Source organism: Podarcis pityusensis, assembly GCF_964106645.2.
Source record: "Podarcis pityusensis genome assembly, chromosome: 3".
Classification (NCBI taxonomy): domain Eukaryota; kingdom Metazoa; phylum Chordata; class Lepidosauria; order Squamata; family Lacertidae; genus Podarcis; species Podarcis pityusensis.
This window is the reverse complement of record NC_138026.1, coordinates 118,895,798-118,908,613: the sequence shown is the minus strand read 5'-3', so window position 1 is coordinate 118,908,613 and position 12,816 is coordinate 118,895,798. Positions and strand designations below refer to the sequence as shown.

General features: G+C 46.5%; 1 protein-coding gene across 1 annotated transcript in view; it reads right to left on the bottom strand.

The window, feature by feature from the left end:
- Positions 1 to 12,816, bottom strand: part of KIF13B (kinesin family member 13B) — a 124,382-nt gene that overhangs the window by 87,517 nt on the left and 24,049 nt on the right. The window contains 4 exon segments of the mRNA XM_081001252.1: positions 2,729 to 2,859; positions 6,889 to 7,023; positions 9,190 to 9,300; positions 10,512 to 10,724. Coding sequence (XP_080857378.1) covers positions 2,729 to 2,859; positions 6,889 to 7,023; positions 9,190 to 9,300; positions 10,512 to 10,724 — 590 coding nt within the window.

The window sequence follows — 12,816 nt, the reverse complement described above, 5'->3', positions numbered from 1 at the left end:
TTGATATCCCGCTTTATCACTACCCGAAGGAGTCTCAAAGTGGCTAACATTCTCCTTTCCCTTCCTCCCCCACAACAAACACTCTGTGAGGTGAGTGGGGCTGAGAGACTTCAGAGAAGCGTGACTGGCACAAGGTCACCCAGCAGCTGCATGTGGAGAAGTGGGGAAGCGAACCCGGTTCCCTATATTACGAGACTACCGCTCTTAACCACTACACCACGCTGGCTCTCAGACCACGTTCATATCCTGCGGCACAGTTTGCAACCTGGAACACCTACTTCCGAGTTTGTGGAGTTCATAACCCAAAGCGTTCGTAAGCAGGACTGTTTGTAACCCAAAGTACCACTGAAACCTCTATTAATATAGCATTTATCCGCTGTTAAAATCCATTACACAGCCTGCAAGATTTACAGTTGTCTTAATTATGTTTTTCATTAATTAAACAACCACTGGCAGTACAAAGTATCTCTAATGTAACATTTTTATTACACAGAATGTCATTCTAAAAGAGCAGTGAGTACCAGCTACCTGTTCCATTAGTTACACAAAGCATGAATTACGTAAGAAGAAGAAGAAGAAGAGTTTGGATTTGATATCCCGCCTTTCACTCCCTTTAAGGAGTCTCAAAGCGGCTAACATTCTCCTTTCCCTTCCTCCCCCACAACAAACACTCTGTGAGGTGAGTGGGGCTGAGAGACTTCAAATAAGTGTGACTAGCCCAAGGTCACCCAGCAGCTGCATGTGGAGGAGCGGAGACGCGAACCCGGTTCCTCAGATTACGAGTCCACTGCTCTTAACCGCTACACCACAGGGGCTCTCACTTGCAAAACTGCAATAGAATTTGAACGATATTAAAAAAACAAATTAAACACAGATAATATAAATGGCACGGCACTATTAAAAGCTCTTCCCAAAAGTTCCCAAAAGCCTGCAGGGATAAAATAGCCTTTGTCTGCCAGCAGAAGGACAAGGAAGAAAACAGTCTCACTTCTCTAGGGAGGGAGTTAAGAAGTTTTCTGGGAGCAGCCACCATCATCATGCACAGCTAAGGAAACTTGAAAATAACTGAGCATCTCCCATTTCCCTCGCCCTGCAGATCCTCAGCGTCTCAGTTTGGGAAGTCAAAATCCTTGTGAATGGAAGTGCCCTCTCCTGAAAGCTTCGATCTCTTGGCTGTGGGAAGAGGCAGAACCGCAGTCTCTCGGTTGCCGCAAAGCCCTTACTCTGTCTCTCCCGAGTCCTCTTGGCTCTCTGTTCCCGGGGTCCTTTTCTGTCCATTCTGGCAGGGAGTGGACAACAAGGCAGTCAGTCTGGGCTTCCGCTGTGGGTGCCTTGCTCCCTACGGCCCAAGAGCTTTTGTAGCTGGAGTCAGTCCGGGCCTTCCCGGGCCAGGTGGGAAAAGGCCTGCAAAAGTAGGGTGCAGGTCTTCCAGGACTCACAGCCAAGATGGCCCCGGAAGCTCTAAGTCACTGCAGGGAGTGGCAGGTAGCCTCACAGAGAGTCTGTCTGTCCCTCCCTCTCTCTCTCTCGATTTTTACTGAATGCATAAAAAATTCCAAGCCGAGAAAGCCCACAGTTTTGGCACCACGTCTCCATTTAAATTCTCTGCATTGATTTGTTCTGTTTAGAATGAAGTGGGATGTTGAGAAAGGAGAGAAGGGAGGGAGCAGGCGGCCAAAGGGGGAGCTGGAAAGATTCCCCTAATTTCCTAAAGTGGAATTTCAGAATTCCGCCCGTGTTTTATGAACCACTCTGCAGTAGAAGCCACAGGGCTTTCTTTCAGGAAAGAAAGAGAAGGAGGGAGGGGAAGAGAGAAAGAAGGAAGGAAGGAAGGAAGGAAGGAAGGAAGGAAGGGAGGGTTATAAGAATTTTAAGGTCTCAAATATAGAGTAAATATTCATAAATGAACACATATCTAAATATATGAACCACATGTCAGAAATAGTACAGGAGAGAAATCCTGGAGCCATTTTGACTCTCCCAGTGACCTCAAATATTCCTCTGAAGTAAGGGGGGCAAATGGGGAAAGCCTTCCCATTGTCTTTTTGCTTGCAAATCCTGTCTTAAGGTATCTGAAAAAGTGTGCATGCACACGAAAGATCATACCAATAACAAACTTAATTGGTCTCTAAGGTGCTCCCGGAAGGAATTTTATTTTTTTGTTCCGACTACGGCAGACCAATGCAGCTACCTACCTGTAACCTGTCTTAAGGGCTTATTTGTGTATGAATAGGGTGAGCCTGTGACCTGGACTCAGGAACTAGAGTATTAACCATCACAAAAGAATGGCCAGGCTGCCCAGGTAATGCTATCAGTGACCTTTATCAGGTATCCTGGCAGGCAGGATTTCTGCTGTAGACCACCTCCTTCTGCGATGTATGTATGATGTGTTGGGGGTTTTTTTTGGGGGGGGGGTCTTGAGCTACAGGGTGGGCAATTTCAAAAGTCTATTTTGCGCACCTTTGTTCTGAGTTCCTCCTCCCTCCTGCGTGTGGTGAGCAAGGACCCTTTTGCAACAGTTTAATAAAGACCAGGCTTACTAGCCGCTTTGCTTCTCAATATTCTCTGGTTGGCCTCTATTGTTTTCTCCTACCGCTGGGTAACCCACTTAAGGACTCTATACAAAGCTCCGGAATATAACGGAAAGGGAGCAGTTTTTCTTGTAACGGAAGGAAGGAAGGAAGGAAGGAGAGAGAGAGAGAGGGAAGCAAACAAACACTCATCTTACCTAGTATTCTTCTGGGGCGTCAGCATAACCTGACCGTCCAAGGTGATGTCAATTATACAGTGTTCAGGCAGAATGCCCATGCCACAAAGCTGGATGTCTTGGGAGTTATCTGACCCAATCAACGTGTGCTCCTGCAAAAGGTTCAAGGTTGATGGGCGGTTTAAAAGACAGCAAAAGTGTGGGGGTGCATTTGTTCAACATGGAAGAAGAGCCATAGCTCAATGGCAGAGCACCTGCAGGGTTGGGCTAGATGACCCATGGGGTCCCTTCCAATTCTACGATTCTATGCACCTGAAAAATCCCAAATTCAATCCCAGGCAACCCCAGCCTGAAACCCTGGAGAGCTGCTACCAGTCAGTATATTGTTGTTGTTGTTGTTGATGATGATGATGATGATGTTGTTGTTATATTTGATTATATCCTGCTTTCCCCCCAGAACCAGGACTCCAGGTGGCTCACAAAAATGTAAACATACACAGATAAGACTCAACCAGCTAAATAAATATATATATATATATATATAAAGGGCAACTGTTAAAAAAGTAATTAAACTCTCTATGGGATTGAAGATACATAAAATGAAAGGGTTTAAGGTCAGTGAGGAGGAGGAGGGTTGGTTTGAGAGAATATTGAATTATTTGGGCAGGTTTGAACAATATGGGGCAATTAAAATGTTAAAAGTTAAATAAGCCTTGTGGAAGGAGGAGTGTTAAGGTGTACAGAATTGTACATATGGTTGATTTGATTATGTTATTATTGATTACGTATACCCAATGTATCAGCCGCCTGGGGGTTTTCACTGTTTGTTTTCTCTGTTTGGTGTTTGGGTTGTTGGAAAAAAAAAATTAAAAAATTATTTAAAAACCCCCACAAATATCTATGGGAATAAAGCAATGCAAAACACACACACCCGTATCTAGTAAAATACAGAAAGAAATAAAACTATAACTGAGCCAGTGGGTCTGACTCAGTATAAGGAAGCTTTCAGTGTCCCTGACTTGTGAAGAATCTGACCTGCATCAATTCAATCTTATACTGTATCAGGAAAAAAAATTCGGCTAACATACGCCCAAAATTGAGTAGGGCCTCCCCTCTCTCTCTCTCTCTCTCTCTCCCTCCCTCACCCACTCTTCTCTCTTTCTTCCTGCCACCCCTCTTGCTTCCTCTCCTTGCCACCAACATGAAACTAGGATGCCATGAAACGGGCCCAAGATTTATTGCCCTCCAACTGCTGGCATTTCTCTCGATTGCAAGAGCAAAAATCCAGCTTCTTAAAATTATTTTTCATTCGTCAGAGGAGAAGCAAATCCGCGACGTAGGGCGGACGACAGCAGACGAGGCCGAGGCGGAGCTGTGAGTTTGTTTGCAGAGATTCCTGGGAATAACATATATTGGATCAGGTCTACTGTCTTCAGAACACCTGCCGACTCTTTTCCTAGAGGACGGACTGCATGAAATAAGGAGGACCTTGTTTATTCCCCTCTATCGCACCAGGATCTGCAAGCGCCCGCTTCCTCTTTCTCGGCCCTCCCTATATTCTCCTGACCTCTAACTTATCAGGGCGCCGAGAGGAAACCCGATCCTTCTGCAAGCGACTCAAGGTCACCCTCCTGAATCTGTATCGCTGCCAAGGCATTCCTGCTGCGCCTTCAGGCTCAGAAACGTGTGTGTGTGTGTGTGTGTCGGCTGACAAAGCACTTTTGAGACGCAGCCCAGACACCTACACCTCCGGGAAGTTCTCCGGATCCACTCCAAAAGTCTCTGATCAGCTCTTTTGTTGCTTATTACCAAGCAAGCGGGGGGTGGGGTCTCAGAAACCCTCCCAGCCCTGAATTCTTCCAGCTGCTGCAAAGTAAGCGATCCTTAAAGAGGGAGGTCTTGCAACGACCAATGGTCCATCTGGATTTGCATTGCTTGCACAGACTGGCAGCAGCCCTCTGAAGAGCTAATGGGTTGAGGTTGAATCCTGACAAGACAGAAGTACTGTTTTTGGGGGACAGGGGGCGGGCAGGTGTGGAGGACTCCCTGGTCCTGAATGGGGTAACTGTGCCCCTGAAGGACCAGGTGCACAGCCTGGGAGTCATTTTGGACTCACAGCTGTCCATGGAGGCGCAGGTCAATTCTGTGTCCAGGGCGGCTGTTTACCAGCTCCATTTGGTACGCAGGATGAGACCCTACCTGCCCACAGACAGTCTGGCCAGAGTGGTACTCTAGTTATCGCTCGCTTGGACTACTGCAATGAGCTTTACGTGGGGCTACCTTTGAAGGTGATCCAGAAACTACAACTAATCCAAAATGCGGCAGCTAGACTGGGGACTGGGAGCGGCCACTGAGACCACATAACACCGGTCCTGAAAGACCTACATTGGCTCCCAGTACGTTTCCAAGCACAATTCAAAGTGTTGGTGCTGACCTTGAAAGCCCTAAACGGCCTCAACCCAGTATACCTGAAGGAGCGTCTCCACCCCCATCGTTCTACCCGGCGGTTCCCTCACTGAGAGAAGCAAAGCTACAGGGAACCAGGCAGAGGGCCTTCTCGGTGGTGGTGCCCTCCCTGTGAAACGCCCTCCTATCAGATGTCAAAGAGAAGAACAACTACCTGAAATTTAGAAGACATCTGAAGGCAGCCCTGTTTAGGGAAGTTTTTAATGTGTGACATTTTAATATATTTTTAATCTTTGTTGGAAGCTGCCCAGAGTGGCTTGGGAGACTCAGCCAGATGGGTGGGCGGGGTACAAATAATAAATAATTATTATTATTATTATTAGGGCAGAGGGCAGTCTTCCCCAGCCCTAACTGGAAAGCTGGGGATTGAATCTGGGACCACTGACATCATCAGGGGTCTGGGGCAGAGCAGATGTCCTGCTGTCTCCTTACAAATTGTGGCTTACAGATCTGGAGCCCTGTTCTCACTGCCTCTTCTCTAATAAATAAAATTATTATTATTATTATTATTATTATTATTATTATTATTATTATTTATACCCCGCCCATCTGGCTGGGTTTCCCCAGCCACTCTGGGCGGCTGCCAACAAAAGATTAAATATTAAATATACATTAAAACATCAGTCATTAAACACTTCCCTAAGCAGGGCTGCCTTCAAATGTCTTCTAAACGTCAGATAGTTGTTTATTTCCTTGACATCTGATGGGAGGGCGTTCCACAGGGCGGGTGCCACCACCGAGAAGGCCCTCTGCCTGGTTCCCTGTAACCTCACTTCTCACAGTGAGGGAACCACCAGAAGACCCTCAGCGCTGGACCTTAGTGTCCGGGCAGAACGATGGGGGTGGAGACGCTCCTTCAGGTATACTGGGCCGAGGCTGTTAGGGCTTTAAAGGTCACCTTTGAATTGTGTTCAGAAACGTACTGGGAGGCAATGTTATAACAGGTTTCCACTTCAAACCACAGTTGCAACTGCTTGTGTAAATGCAGGAAGACTCGGGTTCTAGTCAGTAGTGAAATAGTGCTTCAGAGATGCAAGCTATGAAGTTTCTAGCTCAGACTTCACATCATCTAGGATCTCTCTTCTGACCCAAACATGGTTGATGCTTCATTGTGTTTTCAATATTGTGCTCGGAGCCATCCACAGTTGATTATACAGTCGTACCTTCTCTAAGGTAGTCTATTTTAAAGTTTTTATGTGTTTATATGCCTATCACACTTTTAAACTTAAAATCTATTGTTGTATATTGTTTTAAATGTTTGTTTTGCCATTGGGATTGAAGTTCCATTTGTGTTCCTCTAGCTGGTCTCTGACCGTAATAAATTTCATGTTCATGTTCATATACAGTCGGACCTCGGAAGTCGAATGGGATCCGTTCCGGAGGTCCGTTCGACTTCCAAAACATTCAGAAACCAAGGGGGGGTTTCCGATTGGCTGCAGGAAGCTCTTGCAGCCAATCAGAAGCCGCGTCGGATGTTCGGGTTCCAAAGAACGTTTGCAAACCGGAAGACTCGCTTCCGGGTTTGTGGCATCCGGGAGCCAAAACGTTCGACTCGCAAGGCATTCGCGAACCAAGGTACGACTCTCATTCATAATTATAAAAGTGTAGAATCATAGCTGTCAGATTCTGCCAAAGTGGGACTCAGGAACTGAACTCAAACCCGAGGGGCCAAGCTTTCGTTTGGAATGACCCCGTGTAACGTTCCGGCATTTCACCTTTAAGTAGTAGACCAGGAGCTCGTTGAGAGCGGGATCCGCGTTCAGATTCACCAGGAAGCACTTGTTATCGCCAACTTTGATCCCAGAAGACTGCAGAGAGATGCCAAGGCTTTCAAGCTGCTTTTGCCGCTCCTGCACGAAGGAACAAAAATATTACGAGAAAGCAGGGTTAGGGGATTGGGGAGGAATGATGGACTGGGTGAAGGCCAATAAACTGAAGTTAAAAGGTACATAAAAGGTAAAGGTGACTATGGGGTTGCAGCACTCATCTCGCTTTTCAGGCAAAGGGAGCCGGCGTTTGTCCACAGACAGCTTTCGGAGTCATGTGGCCAGCAGGACTGAACTGCTTCTGGCACAACGGAACACCGTGATGGAAACCAGAGCGCACATAAATGCCATTTACCTTCCCACTGCAGCGGTACCTATTTATCTACTTGCGCTGGTATGCTTTCGAACTGCTAGGTTGGCAGGAGCTGGGACAGAACAACGGGAGCTCACTGTGTCGTGGGGAATCGAACCGCCAACCTTCCAATCGGCAAGCCCAAGAGGCTCAGTGGTTTGGACCACAGTGCCACCCGCATCCCTAAACTGAAGTTAAATCCTGGCAAGACGGAGGGTCCTGCAGGTCAACCTGGTGCTCAGGTTTGGGAACCAGGGTATGAGTGAGCAGGCACACAGCTTTGGGGTACTTAGGGGTAATCCATGCAGCGAGGGCCAATTCTGGACAGGGAGAGTATGGCCTCAGGGGTCCAACAAGTGCCAAGTTAGAATACTACAATGCACTCTACATGGGGCTAACCTTGAAGGTGGAAGCTTCAGCTAGCACAGAATGCTGATGCCTGGTTATGGTAAAGGTAAAGGGACCCCTGACCATTAGGTCCAGTCGTGACCGACTCTGGGGTTGCGGCGCTCATTTCGCTTTATTGGCTGAGGGAGCCGGCGTTTGTCCGCAGACAGCTTCCGGGTCATGTGGCCAACATGACAAAGCTGCTTCTGGCGAACCACAGCGGCGCACGGAAACGGCGTTTACCTTCCTGCCAGAGCGGTACCTATTTATCTACTTGCACTTCATGCTTTTGAACTGTTAGGTTGGCAGGAGCAGGGACCAAGCAATGGGAGCTCACCCCGTCGTGGGGATTTGAATGGCCGACCTTCTGATCAGCAAGTCCTCGGCTCTGCGGTTTTACCCACAGCGCCACCTGCGTCCCTCTGCCTGGTTATGGTACAGAGAGGCAAAAAGTGACCTTATAACCGATATTACCAAGACCTAGAAGCTATTGGGTTCTACTCAAGAAGTTAGTATAATAAATAATAATAAATTTTTATTTATACCCCGCCCTTCCCGGTTTAAAAACCAGGCTCAGGGCGGCTAACTGCAAATATAAAACATTGATTAAAATATGACTTAAAAGCAGCATAAAACAGCATAAAATATAACATAAAATGCAGCATCAATATCAAAAAAATTCAAAAATTTCAGGGATCATTTCGTGGGGCAGCTGGTCCTAGTAGGACCAGCACGGAGACCAGGGAAGAATTTAAATGTGGGGTCCCAGAAAGGGTTTCTTCATAGAAGAGGAAAGGGGGAAAGGGAATAGAGGATCTGGCTAATTCAAATTGAAGGCCAGGCGGAATAGCTCTGTCTTACAGGCCCTGCGGAAGGAGATCAAGCGTAAAATGTACTAAATGACTACAAAGCAGTACCTTCACCAGGACCCTCCAAATTTATGATCTGAGGAAGAGCCCCAACTCATCCTCCTGTGAGGAGGACTAGCAAGAAGAGGGGACCTGACGCAGGGCACTCTTGGTGGTGTCCCCTCCTCTGTGGAACTCCCTCCCAGGGGGGATGTAAATGCTTCTTCTACATTTATCCAGTTGAGAATTTTATGAGGTTTTTCCGCTGCTGGTTTTAACTACGGTCTGCAATATGTAATCTCCGACTTTACCATTGTTTTTGCGTAATTCTATTATCGTTTGCCACCTCCCCTTCGGGGAGGGAGATCGGATTACAAATCGGAAATAACAAACGAACGAACAAAACAACCAAAGTGGTATCTAGTCCACGAAAGCTAATGCCGTAATAAATCTGTTTGCCAGTAAACACGTCCTTTGTTTCTGAAAACAGTAATAATCTCCCTTGGAAAACAGCCACCCCAGGAATTAAGCAAAGACCCATTTGGAGAGCATGAATTGGCCAGCTTACCCCCAAAATACCATAAAGTCATGTGAAGGGATTATTCGAATGGGGAAAGCGCCTCTCATTTTGCACCCCCAGCCCCCCTCAAAACAGAAACAGACCTGTGCGATCTCCTCTGTTTTCCTCAGTTTCTCCTCCCAGGTCACAGTCATCTCCTGGATAAGTTTCTCAGACTCCTCCAGGCGGTCCTTCAGTTCTGGAGACTTCATAGCCTAGGAAGTCGCAGAAAGGAAGGGGGAGAGAAAGCAGGAGAAGGAATATTTCTCGGAAATACCACTGCTTAAGGCTGGGGTGGGGTGGGGGGTGGGGCTCCCAGCTCTCTTATCACTGTGATCCGAGTTACTGAGAAAAGGAACCAAAGATGCTGCGCTCAGGAATCGGATGCGTGAGGTTTTAGCTGAGGGTACCGGCATGGAAAAGAACCAACCTTGCAAAACTTGACCTTATTAGTGCAAAACAAAGGTCTGTGCCAAGGTGAGGGGAGTTAAAAAATACCAGCAGAGGGGTACTTTGGGTTGCCCAAAAGAGCAGAAAAACAAACCTCAAAAAAACTCAACAATCACCCCGTGAGAGAGATTTGAGATGCCTGGCTGAAACAAAACAACTTTACAGGAACTCTTTAATGAGCTGTAAATTGGAGGGCTGTCACTCAATTAAAGGAACTCATAGCTGAATGAATTTTGCCTATGAATGAACACCTTTTTTTTTTAGAGTCTCATTTCTCGGTCCCAGAAGGAGTCATCACGAAAGAGGCCTTTGCTTCTGCGTGAAAACAGAGGGTGCCTCTTCTCAGGTGTCACCTACCGCCAGCAAACGATGTTGGCAAGGAACTAAATATATTTGCAAAATCTGGTGCAGGTCTTTGCGGACAGTTACCGTATTTTTTGCTCCATAAGACGCACCTAGTTTTTAGAGGAGGAAAGCGGGAAAGCCCCGTTTTTTTGGGGGGGGGGTCAGGTCACAGTTGTGCAGCTTCTTTTGCAAAGGGGAAAAGCCCCCTTTTTTGAGGATCAGTTCAAAGTTGTTGAGCTTACTTTGCAAAGGGAAAAAAATCCTGTTTTTATGGGGTTCAACTCACAGTTCTGCAGCTTCTTTAGGAAAGGAAAGGGATCCCTTTCTACAGTTTCCAGACAGACAATCTAATCAGCCAGTCCCATGTCGCTGGGGAAAGAAACAGCCTCCATCTGCAGAACATTCAACAATGGAGGCCTGGGCAAGGGGCCGGAAAGGGAGCCAGCGATCGACCGCACATTCGCTCCATAAGACGCACAGACATTTCTCCTTACTTTTGAGGAGGAAAAAGGTGCGCCTTATGGAGCGAAAAATACGGTAAATCAGTCCATTAGAAAAAACAGAAGTTCTATTTAATCGGCTAACTGGGCACTGCAGGACCAAGGAAACTCATTCCACGCAGCAAACCCACCTCGGCTTTGGTCAGCTGTTCCCTGAGTTTCTCTACTTCCTCCCGCAGTTCCCGGATGATCCGGGCGTTGGGGTCTTCATTCACCACGGCGTGGTTGACGATGTTCTTGGCCCGGTCAGCGTACCGCAAGGTGGAGAGGGTCTCGTCGTAATTATCAGCCGCAGGGCTCACCGTAGCGACCATGGCGGTTTTGCTGTTGCCGCCGAGGCTGTCCTGGGAAGTGACGTCACGGGGTAAGAATGTGGGCACTTTTGCACACTTTGGACAACAGAGGGAACAGATTTTTTGCAGAAGGAACCCGCCCTCCGCTGACTTGACACGCATTTTGCTACACACAAGTAAACCCCCCAAATACCTATGTCGGCTGGTAAAGGTAAAGGGGCCCCTGACCATTAGGTCCAGTCATGGCCGACTCTGGGGTTGCGGCGCTCATCTCGCTTTACTGGCCGAGGGAGCCGGCGTACAGCTTCCGGGTTATGTGGCCAGCATGACTAAGCCACTTCTGGCGAACCAGATCAGCGCACGGAAACGCCGTTTACCTTCCCGCTGGAGCGATACCTATTTATCTACTTGCACTTTGACGTGCTTTCAAACTGCCAGGTTGGCAGGAGCAGGGACCGAGCAACGGGAGCTCACCCCGTCACGGGGATTCGAACCGCCGACCTTCTGATCGGCAAGTCCTAGGCTCTGTGGTTTAACTCACAGCGCCACCCGTGTCCCATTATGTCGGCTGAAGAGCAGCCAATTTCTATATCCATCCATGTTGGCAAATAGCTCGTGGTTTTCAACCTTAGAACAAAAGAGCAGCCTTGTTCAAGAAAGTCCAACATCTGCACTTTGGAACTCCCTGCCAATTGATATGGCAACTGCCTTTGCTGTGCTATTTTCCGCCTCTGCCGAAAACGCTTTTGTTTAAGCCGGCCTACTGGGACATTTACGTTTGATGTGCATTTTAGCGTTTAATTCGTTTTGTAATGAATATCCTTAAAACTTCTGGTTTTGTTTTGAATTTTTGTTAAGGCTAACTTGTTCTGAATATTCAATTTTGTCACTAATTTTAAGGCATTTTAAAATTAAGGCGCCAGGCAAGGCATTCCTCTTCTCTTTCAGGCCTTTGGATAATTAAACAATCTATGGCCTTTTAAACTGTGCGATGGGGGGGGGGGCATAGCTTTTGTTTGTTACTATATTGTGCATTTTTTTGTTTTTATACTGTAAAATGCCGTGTGATCTTCAAATGAAGGGCGGTATAGAAGTTTTATAAATAATAATATTGTATATTTCATGCAAACCACTTAGAGCAGCTGTTTCCGATTGGTGGCCTACAGTGGGGTCCACATAACCCACCCAGGGGTCTGTAGCACCATTGACATAACAGAAAGTACCATAGAGATATCACAATTTTCAAAAGTTTGGGGTCCGTGGCCTAGCTTTCAAAAAACAGGGTGTCTGCAGTTCTTAGCTAACTGGGAACATCTGGCCTAGAGGTTTTGGAAGTAATGGGGTATATAAACCCTGTTAAACAAACAAACAAACAAACAAACAAACAGATATGGCCAATTTACATCCATTAATTTCAAAGGGTGTACTCTGAGCAGCCCTCAGCTAGATGGAATCCACTTCCTCCAATAATCACTTTAAAACACTGTTTTTACCGCTGCTACGAGTCCCACACTGTAATGTCATGATGATGCCTTATATGAGACAAGTATATCCACCTAGCCCAATACAGTGGGACCTTGATACTCAAATGCCTTGGTTCCCAAACACCAAAAACCCGGAAGCAAGTCTTCCGGTTTTTGAACGTTTTTCGGAAGTCGAACGTCCAATGCAGCTGTCGGGTATGGTTTCTGGGGCGCCTGCACCAATCAGAAGCTGCGCCTTGGTTTTTGAACATTTCTGGACTTCTGAAACAGATTAAGTTTGGCGCTTTTCTTTTCGCTATTTATTTTGTGTTTTTGTTTTTGAGGCTTTTTCAGTTAATTTGTTTTTGTGACTGTGAGGAGCCCAGTTCATACTGATTGATTGATTGATTGATTGATTGTGGGACTGCAGAAATGGATAAAAGCCCCCCATCCAAACAATGACTATCATCAGTGCAGGTAATAATAATTATTTTTTTAAAAAATTATCATCAACTTTATTTTATAGTACACTACTTTGATTATTGCTTTCATTTTATGGATTAATGGTCTCGTTAGATAGAAAAATTAATGCTAAATTGCTGTTTTAGGGGTTGTTTTTAAAATTCTGGAACGGATTAATCCTTTTTGCATTGCTTTCTATGGGAAAGCACGTCTTGGTT